The sequence below is a fragment of the Anomalospiza imberbis genome, chromosome 1 (genome assembly GCF_031753505.1).
Source record: "Anomalospiza imberbis isolate Cuckoo-Finch-1a 21T00152 chromosome 1, ASM3175350v1, whole genome shotgun sequence".
NCBI classification, from domain to species: Eukaryota; Metazoa; Chordata; class Aves; order Passeriformes; family Viduidae; genus Anomalospiza; species Anomalospiza imberbis.
Window position 1 is genome coordinate 103,146,032 of NC_089681.1, and position 20,323 is coordinate 103,166,354.

The following is a 20,323-nucleotide window of genomic DNA, read 5'->3' on the forward strand; positions in this document are numbered from 1 at the left end:
TTTAGCGTGTCCTTATCCATACTCCTGCTGTCCCACTTCTCCCTTACTTTTGCTTTAGATCTATTTCTTCATTTTTTGATTATTTCTTGACCCCTCGTTCTAATTCCTGTGCTTCAGTTCTTGTTCTGCTTTCAGTTCTCCTCTTCGTGCTGGTGCCGCTTCCTGTGGTACGATCCCCTGGCTCGCTAAACCCTCCTTCACCTCCTTGCGCACTCGTTTTTCACTGCCTGCCCTGGCTCTCTGCCTGCTGGGTTTATCCCGTTACCTTTCCATCTCCTTGTCGTGCTCTAGCTGTGTATCAGGGCGTTGGAAGCACAAATGTGGAGCTGAGGAGCTCAGGGATTCTCCTTGGGAGCAGATGCACGGGCTCAGCCTGCAACTCGCCCCAGCTGCAGCGCTGCCATTGCAGCCCGGCCAGCATCCGGGCAGCGTTGCCTAGCAATGGATGGCTGCACACTGCCAGGAGCTGCACACTTTGCAGCCCAGGCACCTCCCTCCTGCCAACTGCACCCCTGGGTGCTGCAACTGCAACCTAGAATGACGCCACAGAAAGCTGCTAAAATGTATTACATACTAATTATTGCAATCGGCTTTCTGAGAAAAAAAAACATATAAAGCCCTCACAAACAGCTGCTGATCAACAAAAACAGAGCATAACAACAGGGAATATGCATCCTCTTTATTAATGAGGTAGCACGCTTCAGAGCAGACATAAAATTTTCCAATTAGTGTCCTGCTTGATAATTTTGTCCCATCTGTGGTTTTTTGTTTGTTTGTTTTATACTTCACTGCATTTAGAGAAAACAAACCTTAGACAAGCAGGACATGGCTTGCCAAAACTGCATAGCTTTAACAACAAAGAACAGGATTTTACGGAAGTAAACATCCTTCCAATTAATCCACTGTCACTGACAAACATGGGAAAAAGGAAATCTCCTTGCTAGATGTATAAAAATACAGGTAGAGAGGGAACTGCAGACTACTTAAATAAACAAAGCATACCAAAGAGAAATTTATTCTTTCACTGAATTATCCCTTAAGAACTAAATTTTTTTAAGCAGAGAAATTCACGTGGCTGCTTACAAATTTTAACTCTCCAAAGTTCCTAGCAAGAGCTGATGTCAACCTCTTTGTCCCTTTCATACACATTTATATCACCTATATTTTTATGCCTTCCTGCCCATAAACAGCTACATCTAATTCTTGCTCATAAAAGGAACAAAAAATCCCCAAACATCTAAAACAACTAAAGGGATTTAATGACAGGACAAATTAAATATTATTCAACAACATGCTAGAAGAGGCAAGGTGAGTTGACTAGAAAGAAATTTACAGGACTTAACCTCAAAAAATTTTTCCATTCAGCTCTTCTAAAGGGATACTTCACTGCAGCAGAGAGCCTAAAGCTCTGTTTTTCAGTGTTGGAGGCACAGGAAAGACTCCTCTGTTTTGGTCCCTGCTGTGAGGATGACTGATGCTTTTCATCCAAAGTTGTAATGACTTTAAAATGTCTGCTTCTCCTGAGAGCAGACACCCAAATCCAGGCTTCTCCCACCCTGGGGGAGTTAGCAGGAGAGCCATACCTTGGTCTTACACACACATGCTCTTCCTTGGACCCCACAAACCTTGTACGCTTTCTGACACAGAGTCATCTTCAACAGGGGACGGAAACTTCCTTCCATCACCTCTATGTACAGCCTAACAACTCTGCACAAACAAAGATGGACCAACAATGTAAAACTTTCCTGACAAAGGGCTTAGCACAAAGCAACTACCATCAATTTCTTTATCAGCAACTGTTCAAATGAAGGTATCTCCAAGGTGCTCTGCTGTGCACTTGTCCAAATGCTGTTGTTGTAGAGGTTTTGGTCTGTATACCAGGTATTTGGGAGCATCTTGGGCACAGTAACATGTCATTTATGAACTACTAGCACTTTGATACAAAAAAATACTGCCATGTCTCTTGGTCAATGAATATGACCGACGCTGCAGCTTGTGAATAGATAAAGGCACGTCTCTGTGGATGATATTACTAGACCCCAATGACTAAATCCCAGCCTGTAGCCAAAGGGAGATAAACATGTTCTATAATAGCCTAGCATGCTACATGTTTTATCAGGCAAACAAAGCAACTGACAATTTTCTCACTCCAAATATAGTCCACAACAGCTTATTCACGGCACACAAACATTCAAACTTCTATCTATGAATAAACAAAGCCAGGAATTATTAGCACATGCAAAAACCCATTTTTTCCCTATTAACCTCTAGAATTAGAACTCAGAAAGAGATTTTCTTCAGGAACTCAAAACTCAAATAATAAGTTCTTACTCACGTCCAGGGTCTCCATACTTCCAAATAACATCACTATTCAAGAATATAATCTTGTTAAACAGACTTCCATTTTTCAGACTCACAGAGTCAAGATATAAGATTAAGCACTCAGAAGCCACATAATGCTTCGAACTCAATCTTGAGTTAAGAAAGCCTCCTTACAACCAAAAACGACAAGCCAAAGGGCAACTTATTCCCACCTCAGTTTGTCCATGGTTTACAGAGCATCGTTGTCATACAGCTAGAAGGCCAGATTCTCTTAAGTTAGAATACGTGCACCTTAACTGTAGGACTAGTCCTACATGTTCAAGTACAAATCTAATTTTAAATTAATTTGGAGCTAATTAAACTTATTTATTCCCATTGTCCAAACCCAGAAGATGATTCACACATGCTTTAATTAACAAAGCCTTGTCTTGTGGCATAAAAACATCTACTCAGAATTAAGCTATGATGTGCAAAATATGCAGTATCACATTGTGCCAAGATTTTTATCTTTAGCTGAACAATACATCAGTGTCAATCCATTAAGAGTATCTTTAACATTTACACCATTAACAATTGCAATAATGTTGTGACATGTTCAAAGTTCATACAAAAGTCATAAGCTCACTGGAGGCCTCCATCTGAATCTGCATTAAGCAATCATACCATGGGTGGTGCTGCTTCACACATCAATTTCAATATAAGATTCTGTGCTTGCTCTCGAACTTGGTCTTTGGCATCTCCCATACGATCTATCAAAGCCAGGAGAACTACAAGACAGGGGAAAAAAAGAGAAAGTAAAAAAGATTAAACACCCAATGGAGATTTTCTAATGTTTAAAGATATTTTTTAAACAGATGTTAGATACGTGTCATTAAAAAATAAAAGCTGAATCTAAGTAGGCCACAATATTTTAAAGTCTCAAGTGCATTTCTGAGTATTTTATAAGACTAACAACAAATGCACAAGGCTGAAATGGAAGAAAACAGTAACTTTCAACAGGTTAAAAAGAAAGCAAGCTTCCCATCTTCAAAAAGTGTGTGAATGATTTTGATTTAATCTTCAAAAAGTGTTCCAGTTAGCTTCAGAATATCTGGCTTTTCTAAAAATAATGCTAGGCATGGTGAGTGGCCAACAATTGTAATAGAAATATATGACTGTTTTAAAATCAGTGTGACTTTGCTGTTTATTGTAAGAAAATTGAAAGTTTTAAATCCTTTCATTCACATCTTCAGGAAACCCAGCCTTACTTCAGTAAGAGCATTGCTAAAAATTACTATGTTAAAACAAGCATCCTCAAACAATATTTAAGTAAAATTGCATGGCAGCTGATGATTTCACACCCTAAAAATCAGTAAAAATCAAAATCAAAGGACCTGACAATTCATTTTGCTTGCTTTTCCAGACAGACGTTTATAATTACATCAGATAAATTCATGCTATGACATAAGGAAAGGTAGCCCAATGAATACATAGCCAGCTTCATGCTGTGCAAGACACGCTGCTGTACTGGTTCCCAGTCCTCCATCTGGGACCCACCCTTTGTGAGAGTCTTCCCCCCAGTGCTTTCAGTACCACTTCTTCCAAATGAGGGGTGATGACACAGAGCGTGCTGCCTTCCTTCAGGAAGCACAACTGATGGAGTTGGTGGAATTGGTGATGTCATCCCTCACAGGACAGTGACTGAAGGTATTCCAAGTGAAAAATACATCTTCACAGCTAAGATATTTTTTGCTACATTTGGTACTACATTACCGAACACCTGAGAGTATTTTACAGTTGTTGCCTGACCTCAGCCTGACTGCTAAAGAATTTCTACTCACTACAGAACTGCATTTGGCTATTGTTTGCAAGGCAGATCTGAGGTAATTTTATCAGTACCTAATGATTTTATAGTAATAACTAAACAACAGATTTGCCAGCAAAATAAAGGGAGCAGAATCATACATTCTGAGTAGTTTTCCTGAGTCTCCTGTTCTTAAAAACAGCAGCCATTTCTGTACCATGATTCTTACTGACAAATACACTGCTGAAGTTGGAATTTCCCCTCATGTGGCTCCTGACGGCTTTCTTAAGTGTCCTATTCGGAGTAGTTAATTCTACTAGCTCTGGACAGTCCACTGACATCTTCAGTTACCATTATCAAGGTTTTGTGTTTTTCATCTATCTTCTCTACCCTTTCTCCTCTGAAGAAATTAGTACAGCTACTTTCATTTTACAGTTTGAAAAGAAGGGTATGGATTTTTTTTTTGTTTGCATTGGATTGCTGTTGTTTTGATAGTGTGGGACTTTGTCTTTATGGTTTGGGTTTTTAAAGGGTGTTTCTGTTTTGTTTGGTGGTTGGGTTTGGTTTTAGGTTTTTTTTTTCCATTTTGTAAACAGAGAAAAAAAATCCAGAACTTGAAAAGTTATATTTGGGAGCACACAGCTGATCATTCCCATGAACTTCCAATCACTCATATACTTACTGATTACACTTTTCTTGCCAACAGTACTTTTCATGACCATTTTCAGCACTTCTGAACTGACCTTGTCCCCATGCTTTACACTACTAGTGATGCCTCCACACTGACCTGACTGCTGGGCAGCTGAAGGCAATTCTAGCTTTACAGAGAAGGAAACAAACACAGCTAGTGCCAGTTCTGTGGGAACACGGCTCCTTTGTGACTAATTAGCACTCTGAGTCATTTGACGGAGCTGCAGATACCAGGGCTCTGCTCAAATCACCAAGGCAAGCACAGAGAACAGCTACTAGAAGCTGCTGAACAGAGATGAGGTCACCGAGTTAAACTAAGCTATGACACAGCCCGCAGATTTCAGCTACTGAACACACCAGCCTTTGCCACTCCTGGAACTCTGACAGAGGGACAACACGCTGTGGGACCTGTTAAAGGGCCCAAATGACTGCAGGCTTGGCTTTTTTCCTCTAAAACTCAAGTTTCTGTAAGACCCCATATAAGGCATGATACATTCTATTTGCACAAGACAAAAGAAATTAGGCTGTTGAATGCTGGCAACCAAACCACAGGCTGGTTTCCAGTGTGCCTGTTCATCTTTTCTGTCAGAATAAGCTCCAACAGGAAATCAGTGAAAGTTGGGTTTCCTATTGATCAAGTTTCAAAACAGAACATCATTTGGGCTGTTACTTTTCCTTTAAGATAGACAAGTTTTCTCACCGGTATTACTGAATTAGTGTCTCTCTTTATACTGCAATGCAAATACATGCATTTGGTTGTTCCTGGCATTAGCCGGCAAACTCAATCTCAAATAGATGTCAGATTAAAAGAAGAGTGACAAAGAAGAAGTAGGACCATACATGAAGGCTGTATTCAATGTGGTAGCCTCCTAATAAATTTTTTCAGTGAGGTATATAATTTGTCACATGCAGTCTGAACTGAACAATCCTACTGTTTTATATTAACCTTATCCATATTTTATCTTCTGTTGCCCAGATTCTTAAATTATTTCAAATGGATTCTGGAAAATCTAGTAACATATAACATCTTTCTGATATTTATTTCTGCTGATATGCTGAGAAAAAAAGCACACTAAATTTAGGAGACAGTAATTCCTTTTGCAGCTGTTGTTTATTTTTTGTGAAGCACTGTACTTCTTTCAACTTGCCTTTTCGCCACGTTTTAGCATGTTGTCAAAGTTTCTTATCACTTCCAGCCACTCCTGAGGTTTTCCTGTTAAGATTTCTACATCACAATTTTGCAGGTTTTGATTACTGAAGAAAAGCTGAAGGGTTAGTAAAAATATTCCATAGCAGACATTATTTCTACCAGATCTACCTCAAACTGACCTGCTATTTCATAGACTCATAGAATATTCTGAGTTGGAAGGGATCCATCAGGATCACTGAGTCTGACTCGTGGCCCTGCACAGGACACCCCAAGAGTCAGACCAGGTGCCTGAGTGCATTGTCCAAACGCTTCTTGAGCTCTGTCAGGCTTGGCGCTGTGACCACTTCCCTGGGGAGCTTGTTCCAGTGCCCAGCCACCCTCTGGGTGAAGAACGTTTTCATGATATCCAACCTAAACTGCTCCTAGCTCCATTTCAGGCCATTCCCTCAGGTCCTGTCGCTGTGCACCACAGAGCAGAGATCAGCGCCCTCCCCTCCTCTTCCCCTCAGAAGGAAGTTGCAGACTGCAATGAGGTGTCTCCTCAGTCTCCTCTTCTCCAGGCTGAAGAGATCAAGTGACCTCAGCCACTCCTCATACGGCTTCCGCCCCAGACCCTTCACCATCCTTGCTGGCCTCCTTTGGACACTCTCTAATGACTTAATGTCTATGTTCTGGTGCCCCAAACTGCACTCAGTGCTTGAGGCGAGGCCAGCCCAGTGCAGAGCAGAGCAGGACAATCACCCCCTTCAACTGGCTGACAATGCTGTGCACTTACATCTGCTATTTATGCCTTTCTGCTATATCTAAAGCAGAGCTTATTTTCCCATCAGTTTCTTTTTCCATTTCCTTCCTTCTCTTATCTCAGTAAATCTGAATACATTTTCCTTTATCCAAATTCATCAAATTATTTTATCACCACTAGTTGGGACAGTAGATGCATGACTTAAGGCCAAAACCAGACTTCAGAGTCAGAGTACAGCCTGAGAGATTAAATATTTATTTCCTCTACTAGGACTGAAGATGATAAAACAAGTAAATCACAGAAATTACCTGGAACAGCACACAACGTACATTTAAAAACCTGAGCAGTTTAACTATATGACCTCTGCAGCAAAGAATGCCATAGGTAGCACAAACAATTTCCTTCTGTTAAACTTTAACAAGAGTTCCTTCTGGAGCTTTTCAGTTTGTATTGTTGCTTTTTCTTCTCTTCTGACCACTTACACCTACTGCTCTTTGTATACCTGTGCTCATTTTAAGTCTCAGGTCTACTTATTTCTATGAATCAACTTTAGATAGTCCATTACTGCAGGCTTAGAAAAAAGCATTAAGCAAAAAAGAATCTTCACTGAAATAATGTTATCAGTGTTGGCAAAAATTCTGTTACTAAAAAGAAAAGTCTTTGAGGACAGAAAGAGATTAAACCTAGGCATATCTTCCTCGTTCCCCCAAAAACATTGCCAGCTCAGGCAGCAGCATTGAACAGCTGTCATTAGAAGGGAGGCAAAGTGCTGTCTCTGCAATTAGGGCAGTCTCTGTTCTGGGCAGGATAGACAGGAGAGAAAGGCATCCCACAGAGGTTCCTACAGGGCCAGCCTGACAGATCCATGTGGTCAAGGGGCTACTTCTAAGCAAAGAATCCTAAGCAGTCTCTCAGAGAGGGCCTCAGTGCTCCCCACCTCAACATAAAGTCCTGGCCAGTTTCATCAATAGCAATTTCAGACACTAATGTGCTTCTTGGGGTCTCACCAGGAGCTAATTAAGAAAAGCATTAGTGGGATTAATGACACATACTGTTCATCATCAGTAGCAGGGAAGAAGAAACAAAAGCTTTTTTTATATGATCTAACCATGTGCCTATCAAGGTGTTAGTCTCAGGAGAATAGTCTTAAAGGCCAAAGAGTTTCAAGAGGTGTATTAAACCTGAAAGAAAACTAGAAGATTGAGAACAAATATTCATGGCATCTTCTGAAATTTTTAAGCTCTAAGCTAGGTTTTTTACATAACTAGAATTAATTAGAATCAAGCAGAAACCAAAGAAGGCTAGGATTTCTCTACTCTGAGTTGAAAGCACTGCATTTCTAGGTGTCATACAGTGAAATGCCCACAAACAGCAAGCAGATGGTATTCTAAATCACAGCCTATCACTCAGGCACGGATCACTTCAGGTAAAATGAATTCCCACTACTAATAAACTCCAGGACTAGCTAGCCAGGACAAAAAAACCAAACAAACAAAAAACAAACAAACAAAAACCAAACAAAAATATAAAAACCCCAAAACAAACAAACAAAAAACCAAACAAACAAAAAAAAAAACCAACCCAAAACACCAAAAAGCCTGCATAGATATTTAGTTTTTTCTTTTTTAACTGAAACTTCAGAGAATCTAATCACAAAGCTGAAAAAAGTTGTGGCTTTTTGACTGAAAAAATCAGTTATGACCTTCAGCTGTGACAATTAACTATAGAGGAAATCAAAGAAAATTTAAGGATTTTCTGAGGTGTTGCAGGAAGTTAGTATTTTTGTTACATTTAAAAATACAAAAGCAGCTATTATGGAGGAAAAATACAAATAATGGATTGTCCTCTAAATGCCTTTTCCAAAAAAGAAAAAAACATTAAACAGTCAGCATTTCATTGTTTAAAAAAATCCTACAACAATCCAACACAGCATTTCCTGAGGTCAGTAAGCTATAAAATGAAAAGGCAATATCAGACAAAACACCTGACTTGCATTTAGATGCAACAAGGCATCCTTGAGACAAAACATCTTTGATATAAATAGAAAAGCCTGTTTTACTTTATCTGAACAACTCAGTGTCTTGAGTTAGTTAATTTCCAAGTTTTCTCTAATACCATAGCTCGGCCATTTTTTAAGTAAAGACATGGAACAGATAATTTTGAAGGACCCTTCCAACCTAATTATTCCACATTTTATGTTTAGTTGTTCTGTAAGCATTTTTAATCTTGAATCCTCAGCAGAACGTGCCCTTATTCTCAATATTTTAATTGAATTAATGAAAATGAAAAATGAGAATAAAATTCAGTTGGCCACTAACACCTGAAGATCCAGTATGTTTCTACATGTTATATATCCATGATAGTTCATGCTAATACAGCTCTTGGTCTTTATGGATTTTCAAAGCATTTCTCCATACCACATTGAAACCACTTAGAGAGTCACAGCTTGAATAAACTGCACACTTGAGTCTTTTCCACCCAAAAATTCAATAATTAAAAACAAAAAACTTGTAATATGGGTGTCACTTACTAATTCCTGATTTCCTCAAACAAATATTTCCAAATTCTTGGACCAACTGTTTCAATCCAAATTAACTGAAAAAGTTAAGGCATGTTGCAAGCCCTTACAACTGCTTTGAAACACATCAGGTAACACAGAATCATTTAGGTCAGAAAAATTCTTTTAAGACCATCATGGCCAACACTAACCCAACACTGTCTAGACCACCGCTAAACCATGTCCCTCTATTTCACATCTATAATAGACTTTCAAATACCTCCAGGGATGGTGGCTCACCCTCTTCTCTGGCCAGTAACAGTGCTTGACAAGGTTTTTCCTAATATCCTATCTAAATCTCCCCTGGCACAACTTGAGGCCATTTCCTTTTGTCCTATCACTTGTTTCTTGGATGAAGAGACTGACCTCTACCTTGCTACAAACTCCTTGCAGGTAGCTACAGAGAGCAATAAGGTCACCCCTGAGCCTCCTTTTCTCCAGGCTACATAATCCACAGCTGTTCCTCATCAGGGTGCTCCAGACCTTCCCCAGCTCCGTCGCCCTTCTCTGGACATGCTCCAGCACCTCAATGTCCTTCTAGCAGTGAGGGGCCCAAAACTGGACACAGGATTTGAGGTGTGACCTCAACAGTACCAAGCAGAAGGGACAGTCACTGCCCTGGTCCAGCTGGTCACACTATCCCTGATACAGGCCAGGAGATCGCTGGCCTTCTAGGCCACCTGGGCACACACTGGCTCATGTTCAGCCACTGTCAAGCAACACTCCCAGGTGTTTTTCCTGTAGCACTGCCTGGGGTTGTTGTGACCCGAGGGCAGGACCGGGCATTTGGCCTTGCTGACCCTCATACCACTGGCTTCAACCCTGCTCCAGCCTGTCCTGATCCCTCTGCAGAGCGTTCCTACCCTCCTGCAGATCAACACTCCTGGCCAGCTTGGTCTGATCTTCAAACTGTCTGAGTGTGCCTTCCATTCCCTTGTCCAAATACTGGATAAAAATATTAAACAGAACCAGCTCCAGTGCTGAGTCCTGGGGAATACCACTTGCCACCAGTCACCAATTGGATTTAACTCCACTGACCATCAACCTCCTGGGCTCAGCCATCCAGCCAGTTTTTAAGTCACTGAAGGACATCCAGGATATGAGCAGCCACACTTGCAGTCTTCATTATAACAATAAATTTGTTGGAAGAGCATTTAAATTAGTGTCCTCAGACTAATTTAAATGCTCTTCCAACACTTCTTGAAGCTACTTGGTAAAAAATTTAAACACTTCAAATTTCTTTCTCATGTTAATATACGGCACTACAACTATCTTCCAAAACTGTTTTTGCCCAGTGGTTTCTTTTCATAGTAAGATGAATTTGAAACTACCATTCAACATAATAACACCTTTACGTATGAAGTTTTGTGTGTAAAATGTGTATCCCTGTTGAGACTTACACATACAGGTACATATACAAATATAACCTATTTGTGTTTCATCATTTTAACTGTCAATTACATTTCCTTTAATTTTCGGGTAAGTACAATATTTTGCAACATTTTGTACGGTTGTATGTAAAAACTAATGTCAATATAGTTATGTAACAGATTAATGGACAGTTCAATATATGCAGAAAAATATGTCATCATATAATACTGCACAGTAAAACTGAAACAGATTCTGTATACCTTTACTGTATTCTTTCTTTTCCTTTTGACAATAAGGAGAAGGCCAAGTCATATTCACTTGTTTTAGAAAACAGAACTGAAAGTATGAGTAGACACTTTTCCCAGAAATCATCCAGACACATGCCCATAATTCTAATAGTCTCTCTTATTTTGGATATATACGATTATTTTAATAATTAATGTGACCACCTGGGAAAAGAGACTGTGATACAGTAATTATGTACTCTTATATAACATATCTTTTAATCACAGAACAAGCAGTAGTTTTAAATACCAAAAGATATAACACTCAAACACTGTTTTATGTTTCCCAGAATACAGACACACAGTCTTATGAAAGAACACATACCCTGGTATTTATTGCTTCCAAAGTATTTTCAAGGATCTTAAGTGGAAGTACTAAAAGAAAGATTCCAAATTTGTGTGTCTAGACTCCCAGAACACTGATGCAAGCTGCAGAGCACACTCAATGTGGTTAATCATAAAAGGATAACACCTTATAAGAAATTTAGTGCAACATTAGATGGTTGCCTAGGAAACTGAATTAAGTCTCTTATCAGGCATTATACTTCAATACAATGATCACTAACATTCTCTTTGAAATGCTAGAAAATATCTGCCCTACAACTGTTGTATTGATTTTGCCCAAATGTAATATACGGCATATATGTAGGTTGCAAAGACTGAAGTAATAGTAAAGCATTCATGTTTTTCACTTCATAGCAGAAGCCTGTAATGCTTAAGGGGGTGAATATTCAGTGACATTAGCTGTTCTCTGCACTTAAGGAAATCTACCCCATCAAAACAGAACAGGAAATTAAATGGGGATGGGGTGTAAAAGGTGGAATATGTTTTCCCATATTGCAGTTGGATAATATATTATTGTACTTCCATCATTTACTGAGGTCTGAATCACAAATAAAAGCATCTCAGGGTCACCAAAATGTAACACTCTTTATTAAAAGAAAAATCCATTTAAGGTTGCAGGTATGTTATAAGTGAAAACAGCTATAAAAATGAAACTTCACCTAGAAAAATGGATGCATTGTGTTTTAAAAAAGGCAGAGAACAAAGCAGGCAGTTATTTTAGATCTATCCTTTGCTATAGTCATGGTGCAATCCCTTTTTTTTTTTTTGAGAATGCAAGTACCTACAATAGCTTAGTGCAATAAATGAGAAGTTAACTATACTATGAATATTCCAAAGTAATCATTGAATTCCCTGCAAAAATTCTGTTATGTTTGCCTTCAAAAATAATATGCTCACATTTATTTTACCAAAATAGATAAAGTAAGAGCCTACCATATAAATTACTACTAAGATGGTCTATGGGGCCCAGAGAACTTGTTACTTAGCTGCACTACTTTGCTTACAAATTTCCCAACATTTTCAAGCTTGATTCCATTATTTTTGTTTTCTCCTCATATCACCTAAACCACTGCACATCTGCAATACAAGATTATATACCTCATTAACAATATTCAGATCAAAGAATCACTTAACTGGACATAACCAAGCTACCAAAAAAAATAAACTAAACCAAACCAACAAACAAAAAAAAAAAACCCTAAAATGGCAGTTGGCATAGAATACTTGGTTCTTGTCAAATGCATAACTATGGATACGGATTGTATGAAGTTCAACAAGACCAAATACTGGGTGCTGCATTTGGGTCACAACCACCCCATGTAGTGCTACAGGCTGGAGAAGTGTCTGGGATGTCAAATATAAAAAGGAAGTGGTACCTCGCAAGCCTGTAAAAGCTCTCTGCAAACAGCAGAAGGTAACTCAGCTAACAGAGTGCATTTGGACTTTCTGACAGCTCTCAAGAAGGGGATTGCCCTTCATTGCCCTAATGATAAAGGCATGGAGCAAAGACACTGCCCTTGAGAGTGGGCCCCAAATCCACCATCACTGCACAGGAAACAGGTTGTTGTAGTAGATAGTCTCATGTATGTATTAGGTCAATTTTCAGGGAGCAGCTAGGCAACAAAGAAATCTATAATCAATAATTACAAAAGCAACAGACAACAAATAAAAACAAATACAATTAGGCCACTATGAACATATGCCGCCTCTTTGGTATGGCATGACAGATATGGCTTCCTCAACTCAAATGCACCACAACAGAAAGGCACTGAAAGGGTAAACAGTTGCATACAAGAAACAGCTCCATTGTGTCTCTGAGCAGGGGCAGAGGGAGGGATAGCAGAGGACAGGCATGGAAGAGATCCATAAATAGAAACTGGCAGTCAGGAAGGTAAGAAATGTTAGCTCACCTCTCTAACACAAGATCTAGCAAGCACCAAGTTTTTCAGGCAATCAGTCCAAACGAGTTTTGCATATTTAAGTACTTCTACAGAACACTGCAAATGCCAAAGATCTATGCGGGCCAGAAACTAAACAGATAAAGCTGTAGGACAACAAAGTGACACGGCAACACTGAAGATACCATGTGCCTCAGCTGGACCTAACCTGCAAGACTGCTGACAACTCCTACAGATGAAGGAGTTATCACTGCCTGTCTCTCCTGTCTTTACTTTCTTCTCAGGGATCTGCAAACCAATCACTGTCAAATACAAGCCTTTGGTCTGACTTACTGGAGTCAGATTACACTGGAAGACAAATCTGCAGAGACAACAGAACATGATTTAGGAAACTCCTGGTTCTTTATGTTTTCTTGAAGGAAGCAGTTTTCTAGTTCACCAATGTGCTTTTAGTTACTCTTATAAGCCCCGGACTACACCAAGCCCAGACACTTACAATAATGTTTTTATATGACTGCTTCACTGACAAAAACTGAGTAATATTCCAATCTTGTTATGAAACCTGGAGAGAGAACTACACACTGAGGAGAATTCCTATCACTCTTTTTAAAAGTAACCTAAAACACTGTTTTCTGCCTTTACTGAGACCAAGATTACAGCAACTGTTAGGTTTGTTTATAGAGAAGTTGATCATGAACAACAGTAACTTGCATATTCTAGAGGTCTTGATTCTAGAGATGCTCTGAGGACTGATTTCAGCTGAAGGTCCTACTACTTAAGTTAAAAATACTTTGAGAATATACAGCTTCAGATGTTACATGTGTTCGATGATCACCCAGTGCCAGTATTCTCTCTTGACTGTTTTAAATACAACTGAAATTTAAATCTTCTATTTGTGCATAATCTCTAACTACTCAACTACTGTGACAAGAAAAGCCCAAACCAACAAGAGGATTTTCACACTATTCTCAGATAGTTCATACTTTAAAAAACAGAGACAAATTGAATAAGCTTCCCAACCTTCCTTTAATAATTTTACTGTAATTTTAGGTTTTACAGAGTCTTAAAATAAAAATCAAAACTTAGCCAAACTCTTGAGCAAAACAGTGTTTGTAGCTACAAATGGAGACTATTCAAAAATCAATACTGCACATAGCACAATACGCCTTCAGTTCCCTTACACTGCTCCAATACAAAATTAACCAGCCAAAGAAAAGCTCTCCAAAACAAAACAGATTTAAATTCTGTAGCACTCTACTGCAGTATTTCCACAGAATATTGAAATGTGCTTTCAATTAATTTAGTTAGCAGCTTGTCATAAATTATACTTTGTATTCCTGAACTTTGAAGTTTTATTTCAAAGCTCTTAATTACAAAACTAGGTATGTAAAGAACAGGAAAGTTGAAATTTTGGCAGACAGTTTGAGATAGCTGGGGATCAGGGAACATGATGTAACTTATGCAAATTTTGAAAAAGGAGATTCACTAGAAACTTCTGTCAAAAACAGTCAGTGCTATAAAACCAACGTTAATGTCCTAATATCACTATCACTTTTCAAAGCCAGCAGCAAAATGAGTTGATTAGTGTAGTTTGCTTGTACCTCCCAGAAAAAAAGGTCTCATACTCCAGCACATGTAGCTCCATTAATCTGAAATTCATTTGAGTAAACATTTCACACGGAATAACAGTCAGTACTTTTTTTTTAATCCCATAAAAACTTTAGACTACTAAAAGCTACAGTCAAGTTATCTAACAGGAGGTGGACCACATAATCCTCTGAGACTATAGGCTTCAGCAGACATAAAGCTCTGATTACAAAGTGATCTGCATATAAAACCTTCCATCTTTAACACAAGTTAAAGATAATACTTGTGTTTCAATGTAAATTTTAGATGACTGTCTCAGGGAGTGGTAAGCAACCATATAGCACGGAACTAATTACTGGAAAGACACTCCTGGAACCTTTGAAAAAATCCCAACCACTACCTCAGAAATCAGTGACAAATGAAAACTGACATGCTACTATACAATTATTTCAATTCCAACACCAGTAAAATGCCTGTCAGTACATTATAATTAGCTCAAGAAGTTTTCATCATGTTCCACTTCAGCTGCTAAGTGGTGAGGAGGGGGTGGGGAGGGGGCAGGAAGTGTCCTTTACTGTTTGGTCTTAAGAAAAAAAGTGGTATTTCACTTACCAGCTCCTATATAGGGTTTAAAGCGCCCTGACAGTCTGTCAACAAAGGCACCTAAAACATCTAATCCCAGTAGTGCTACCTGTTGAAACAAAAGCATTAGATATTATAAACCAGATCAATGAGGAATTTTTTAGAATATACTGCAAATAACTTATAGACATAGAAATGCAAGTATGCTGAAAAGCTATCTTAAAGTTTCAGATGAAGAGCTAATAATTCCTTCAAAGTTTCTATCAAGACAAAGTTATCAGAATATGTTTGAAATGGATCAAGTTTATTTACATATACCAGAGCAATTCCGATTTTTCAATTCTTGTCTTAAAACAGAGGAAAATAAATATTAGAAATCCACTGTTTTCATATTTTCAAATACAAAACCCAAACAAAGACATGGTTTAAAGGCTTCCCAGATGCTAAGAGCATACTCCAAGAGCTTACTTCTGGCCACTTAGCTCATCCACTAAGGTCATTACATCATTTTCCCAATTCCTCCCCAAAAATAACTGAGAAGCTAATTCTGCTTTCCCTAGTGGTCCAGACTAGACCATTTTTCCACCTGCTTGTTAAGCCAGGGAAGCTTAACTTTCCATTTGCTCATCAAAAAAATCATAAAGAACCCCCCTCAAACCAAACAAAAACAACAAGAAAAACTAAACCAAAATAAAAACTGACTCAACCCACAACAGAAAAAAAAAAAAAAAACAAACAAAACTAAACCAAAAGAGAAAAAAAAAAAAGGAAATGCAAAATACTACTTGACTTTTGAGGAATTTCCCATCCATGCACAGAAACCAGATGAGACAACAATACCCATTAATATAGAAACAAAACCACAGAATTCCAGTTCGAAGAAATTATTTTTAAGAAGTCGGGACACTTTTGCTGTTTACTCTCCTGCATATTATTCCAAGACTTCCTTCTGTATTTCCTACAATAGCTCATAAGGAACACCAGTACCTGCATTGTCACAACTTGTAGTTACCTCAATTTGCTGCTGCCCATGAAGGTGCAAATGGAATAACCATTTGTCAAAAGAACAACCTCCTCAAGCTTAGGCATTGCTTACAGCTTTTCCTCCTCTTTATTTTCTAGTAAGTCATGCACTGCACATTTTTCCCAATGAACTCATGACTAGAATCCCTCTCCTTTATTAGCTGTTTATTTTCTTAATATTTGGATCTGTATTTTTTGGACCCCTCTGTTTCTTTAAGAAACTGTTTCACAATTGTCCACACTAGGCAGAAGGCCAGAAGAAAAAATTTGACTGAATATGCATGTGATACACATGGCCCACTCACACAGCATCATACGAGCCTTATTTCCATAGGAAACTAGAAAAATAAGGTCCACAAAAAATCTAGGATTAGAAACAACTGCACAATGAAGCTGGTTTTAATAAATTCAGTATTGGTACAACAGATGTTCTTTTAAAAAGGAGATATAAAACTTAGCTCGCAGTTAGTACAACTTACCTGGACACAATTCTATTACATACTAAAACACAGGATAGCATATATTAGTGGATGGCATCACCAGCTTAAATTAATATATGGCCAGCACGTAACTCTATCTACTGATTAGGGAAACAGAAAACTATAACTAGTAACTTACTTAGACAAAAAAACAAAAAAACAAAAAAAAAATTAGCTCTTTTGATAATGTCAAGGCTTTCCACAAGGTTTTTCCTTTAATGTTTTTTTTCCAGCTTATCAAGCAATATGAAACCATAGTCAAAAGCTCCATCTAAAAACCAGTGTCTGAAAGAAATAAATTCCTTCTGGATCCACGGTTTTCCTATGCTTCTGTTTCCTGACTACAAACCCCACCTGAGACTTGCACTGGCAATTTTAAAGTACCTTTCCAGGCAAGTGTTTTGCACAAACAGAAGCCTTTTCATCTGCAAAGATACATTTTTAAAAGTCTCTCTCTTCTCCACACATTTCATTATCTTTTCAAAATCTGTCTTGAAGACTTCTACCCTCGTGAGGAACAGCAACTCAGAAACTTAGAGTAAAGCACACATGCATGAACTTTACCTCATGGAAAGTTCTCTGTGGTCTGCAACTTTGAAAAGGTAACAGGTATGAAAAGTCACGATAACTGGAGAGTTACAATGTTCAGTCACTAGCTGAAGTAATGGGAAACTGCTCTAGGTACAAAATTTGCTTTCATTCCACATCACAAAATAAGTCAGCTAAACCACAGAACTACAGAGGATAGCAAGTGAACTACCACCTGCTGGTTTTGTAAATCAGTTTTAGTATTTCTCTCTTCTGATACACAATGCTCTAAGCTTCAGCATCTCCTGGTAGGTATAATCTGTGGAGTATTCAAGCAGCCCTTCAGAAAGAGTCCTTCATTTATACGGGCTCACATAAACAGCATTCCAAAAAAAAAAAAAATTAATTGTAAGTTGAGGCAGAACTTGGAGGTTCTGCAGAAGACCTGCAACAAAGATGTTCCAAGCTCTGAAGCACTGTGTGGGACCATTTACCAACAAAGGCCCTCCACTAGCAACAGAAAAACCTTTCAACAGCATCACTGCTCTTTCCCCAACAGCTCCAATGAAGGATGAATGCATTCTGGGATTAAAATAAATGGATTTGTTTCTTACACTGCATTCATTAAGCCTTTTGCTCGCTGTCTAGAAAGAGCCTTTGTATGTTGAGACTGATTCATCAGCTCACCATTGTTTGAAGCGTTTAAACAGTGCTTTTAAAGTTCATAAGGAAAAAGAAATTTAGGCTCATTTGAACTGGAGTTGGTTATTTGCTATTCTTTAACAAGCCAATATTAAGCCCATCCTTGACTTCTCAGATCACAACAAAGTTGCCAAACCAACTGAGAAATAGTTTATCTGTTCTGGATAAAAAAAGACCAGACTCTTTAGTGAAATCAAGATGTTCTAACCAAAAAACCGATTATGAATAGAACCAGTGATTAGTAATTGAGCCTATTCTTGCTCTGCAAGCTTGTTCCTTTTCCAGCTCTCCTTCTGCACACACTTTCCAGCACTTCTGCCATTCTGTGGACAATTTCCAGGCACCTAAGTTTTCTGCTAGAAAAAGAAACACTGTTCTTCAAACCATACCTGGATAACCATGCATGCTTACTGTTATTTTCATTGTGATTCTGTAATTGCCCATCCCTGTGGGGGACAGCTAGGAGCAGGACAAATTCCCTTGGATTTGGTTGTAGGATCTCTGAACTGTACATGGAAATATAGATTCTGTAGAACAGGATCTGTGAACTAGTCATAGAATCTAATGGGGGAATTATGGAGGTCCCTATCTGGAACTCCAAAGAATGAAGTTAAGGCATTGGACTTCCTGTCACCATGGGGACAGCTGTGGTATCACTAAAAATTACTGACGAACACGACACAGCATGCCAAACAACTACGCCCTGCAAGAGCAAGCATTGTTCCAGTGCTGCACTGTTGGAACAAGATATATGCAAAACTTCATGGGATGTTTTTTTTAAAGTATTGTCAGCCAAGACACAAGGTATACTTCCTTAATTCTCATACTCTCAAGAACCCTGCAAGCAGCTCAACGCGAAAAAAAATATTTCTGTTCATGCAGTATCTTGTACTTCACTTCTTGAAGTTTCATGTTCTTAGTTCTCTCTACTCATCCTCATCTTTCAGGACACACTTCTGCTCCCCTCTTCCACACTTCTTACTCCCTTTACTGTTTCCCACTCCAATTCTACGCACTTCAACCATTCTGCAGAGATCTACCCATAGTCCATTCCCTCCCTTAACTCAAAAGCTTGCAGATACTTAAGCATGCCCTTGGCCCCATGAGCAGAAGGACGCTTCCATTTTTCTGGGTCATTTCTTCAACCTGTGTGGTTCATCAGTCCCAACCATGACATCTTTAAGACTCCATTCTCCCTGCCACTCAGCAGCAGCTGGACAGCTGCCTCTGCCGACAGAAGCCCAAACTGCAGTCCCAGCTGCTGAAGCTACCACACACATCATCTGTACTGTAGATATTTTAGCTGAAAGAAAGCATTATCTCCATTCTCTTGCTTCTTTCACCTTCAAGAGCACTACTGACACACTTCCAATTCCAATAATATGATTTTTTTAACACATCACATTGCAAGGAGAGAGCAGAGTTGCTGGTATCTACCAAAGTCTTCAAGCTCAACAATTGGAGTCCAAGTGCATTAGCAAATGCAGAGCCCCCTCTACCTAAAAGCACAAGGCTACTGCCTTCAAAATGATATTTTGCAACTATACTTTGGGCTACAAGGTAAGATTCTAAGTATCCCATCTTTGCTATTGCTAAAACTACCTGTCAGCTGCAGCCTCATTGTCTCAAAAGCGGTATAGACTACCTAACTTCTGAAAACCTTCCCCTCACAGTTCTCCTGTGATGGCCAACCACAAAACATTTCAGTGACACAGTGCGAGCAACCACACTACCAGAGGATTGCTGACTGAATCACCCGTATTTATCTAGAAAGTGACAAGTGTGTTTCTGCACTGAAAGGCTTGGTTTCTTCAGGGGACCTCCCAACAGGCACAATTCTGGGATGTCTTTGTTATGTTGACCTCTCCTGCACTGCAGCCAGAACTAGCAAGCAAAGTGCTCTCATAAAAATTTTAGAGGTTATTAAAAAAAAAAGGAAATATGCTTTAATACCCTTTCCCCCAGTTGGGAACTTTAGCTTCCTATCTTGTCTGCCCACATTAATTAAGAAACATTTAGCCAATTCTGAATAACACATTGATGTAACACTCAAAATGATCACTGGGGAAAAAAAAAAAAAAAAAGACGTTTACAACCTTCTGTTATTCCAAAATCTCTGATCATCTTCAAACTGAATTCAGACTGCAAATGTGATCTCCAAACTGTTCTGTATTATGTGGACAATACAGTATTCTAAAATTTGGGTACTGCCTCCATCTTCATCCATTACAGGAGCATCTCCAGTTTACTTCACATGAGCATTAAACATTCTTCCCTTAT

The 20,323-nt window shown here is 38.8% G+C and overlaps 1 protein-coding gene across 40 annotated transcripts in view; it reads right to left on the minus strand.

Annotated features, from left to right (window-relative positions):
* The window catches only part of CLASP2 (cytoplasmic linker associated protein 2), a 142,727-nt gene that overhangs the window by 115,675 nt on the left and 6,729 nt on the right, over nucleotides 1-20,323 (minus strand). For 39 of the 40 annotated variants that reach the window (XM_068202833.1, XM_068202796.1, XM_068202713.1 and 36 more), the window contains exons 2-3: nucleotides 15,342-15,420; nucleotides 2,986-3,089 (exon numbers count right to left, since the gene is read on the minus strand). In XM_068202833.1, the coding sequence (XP_068058934.1) occupies nucleotides 2,986-3,089; nucleotides 15,342-15,420 (183 nt within the window). Of the gene's footprint in view, nucleotides 1-265; nucleotides 437-2,985; nucleotides 3,090-15,341; nucleotides 15,421-20,323 lie in introns of those variants that run through there. The other variant, XM_068202841.1, reaches the window with a different exon arrangement.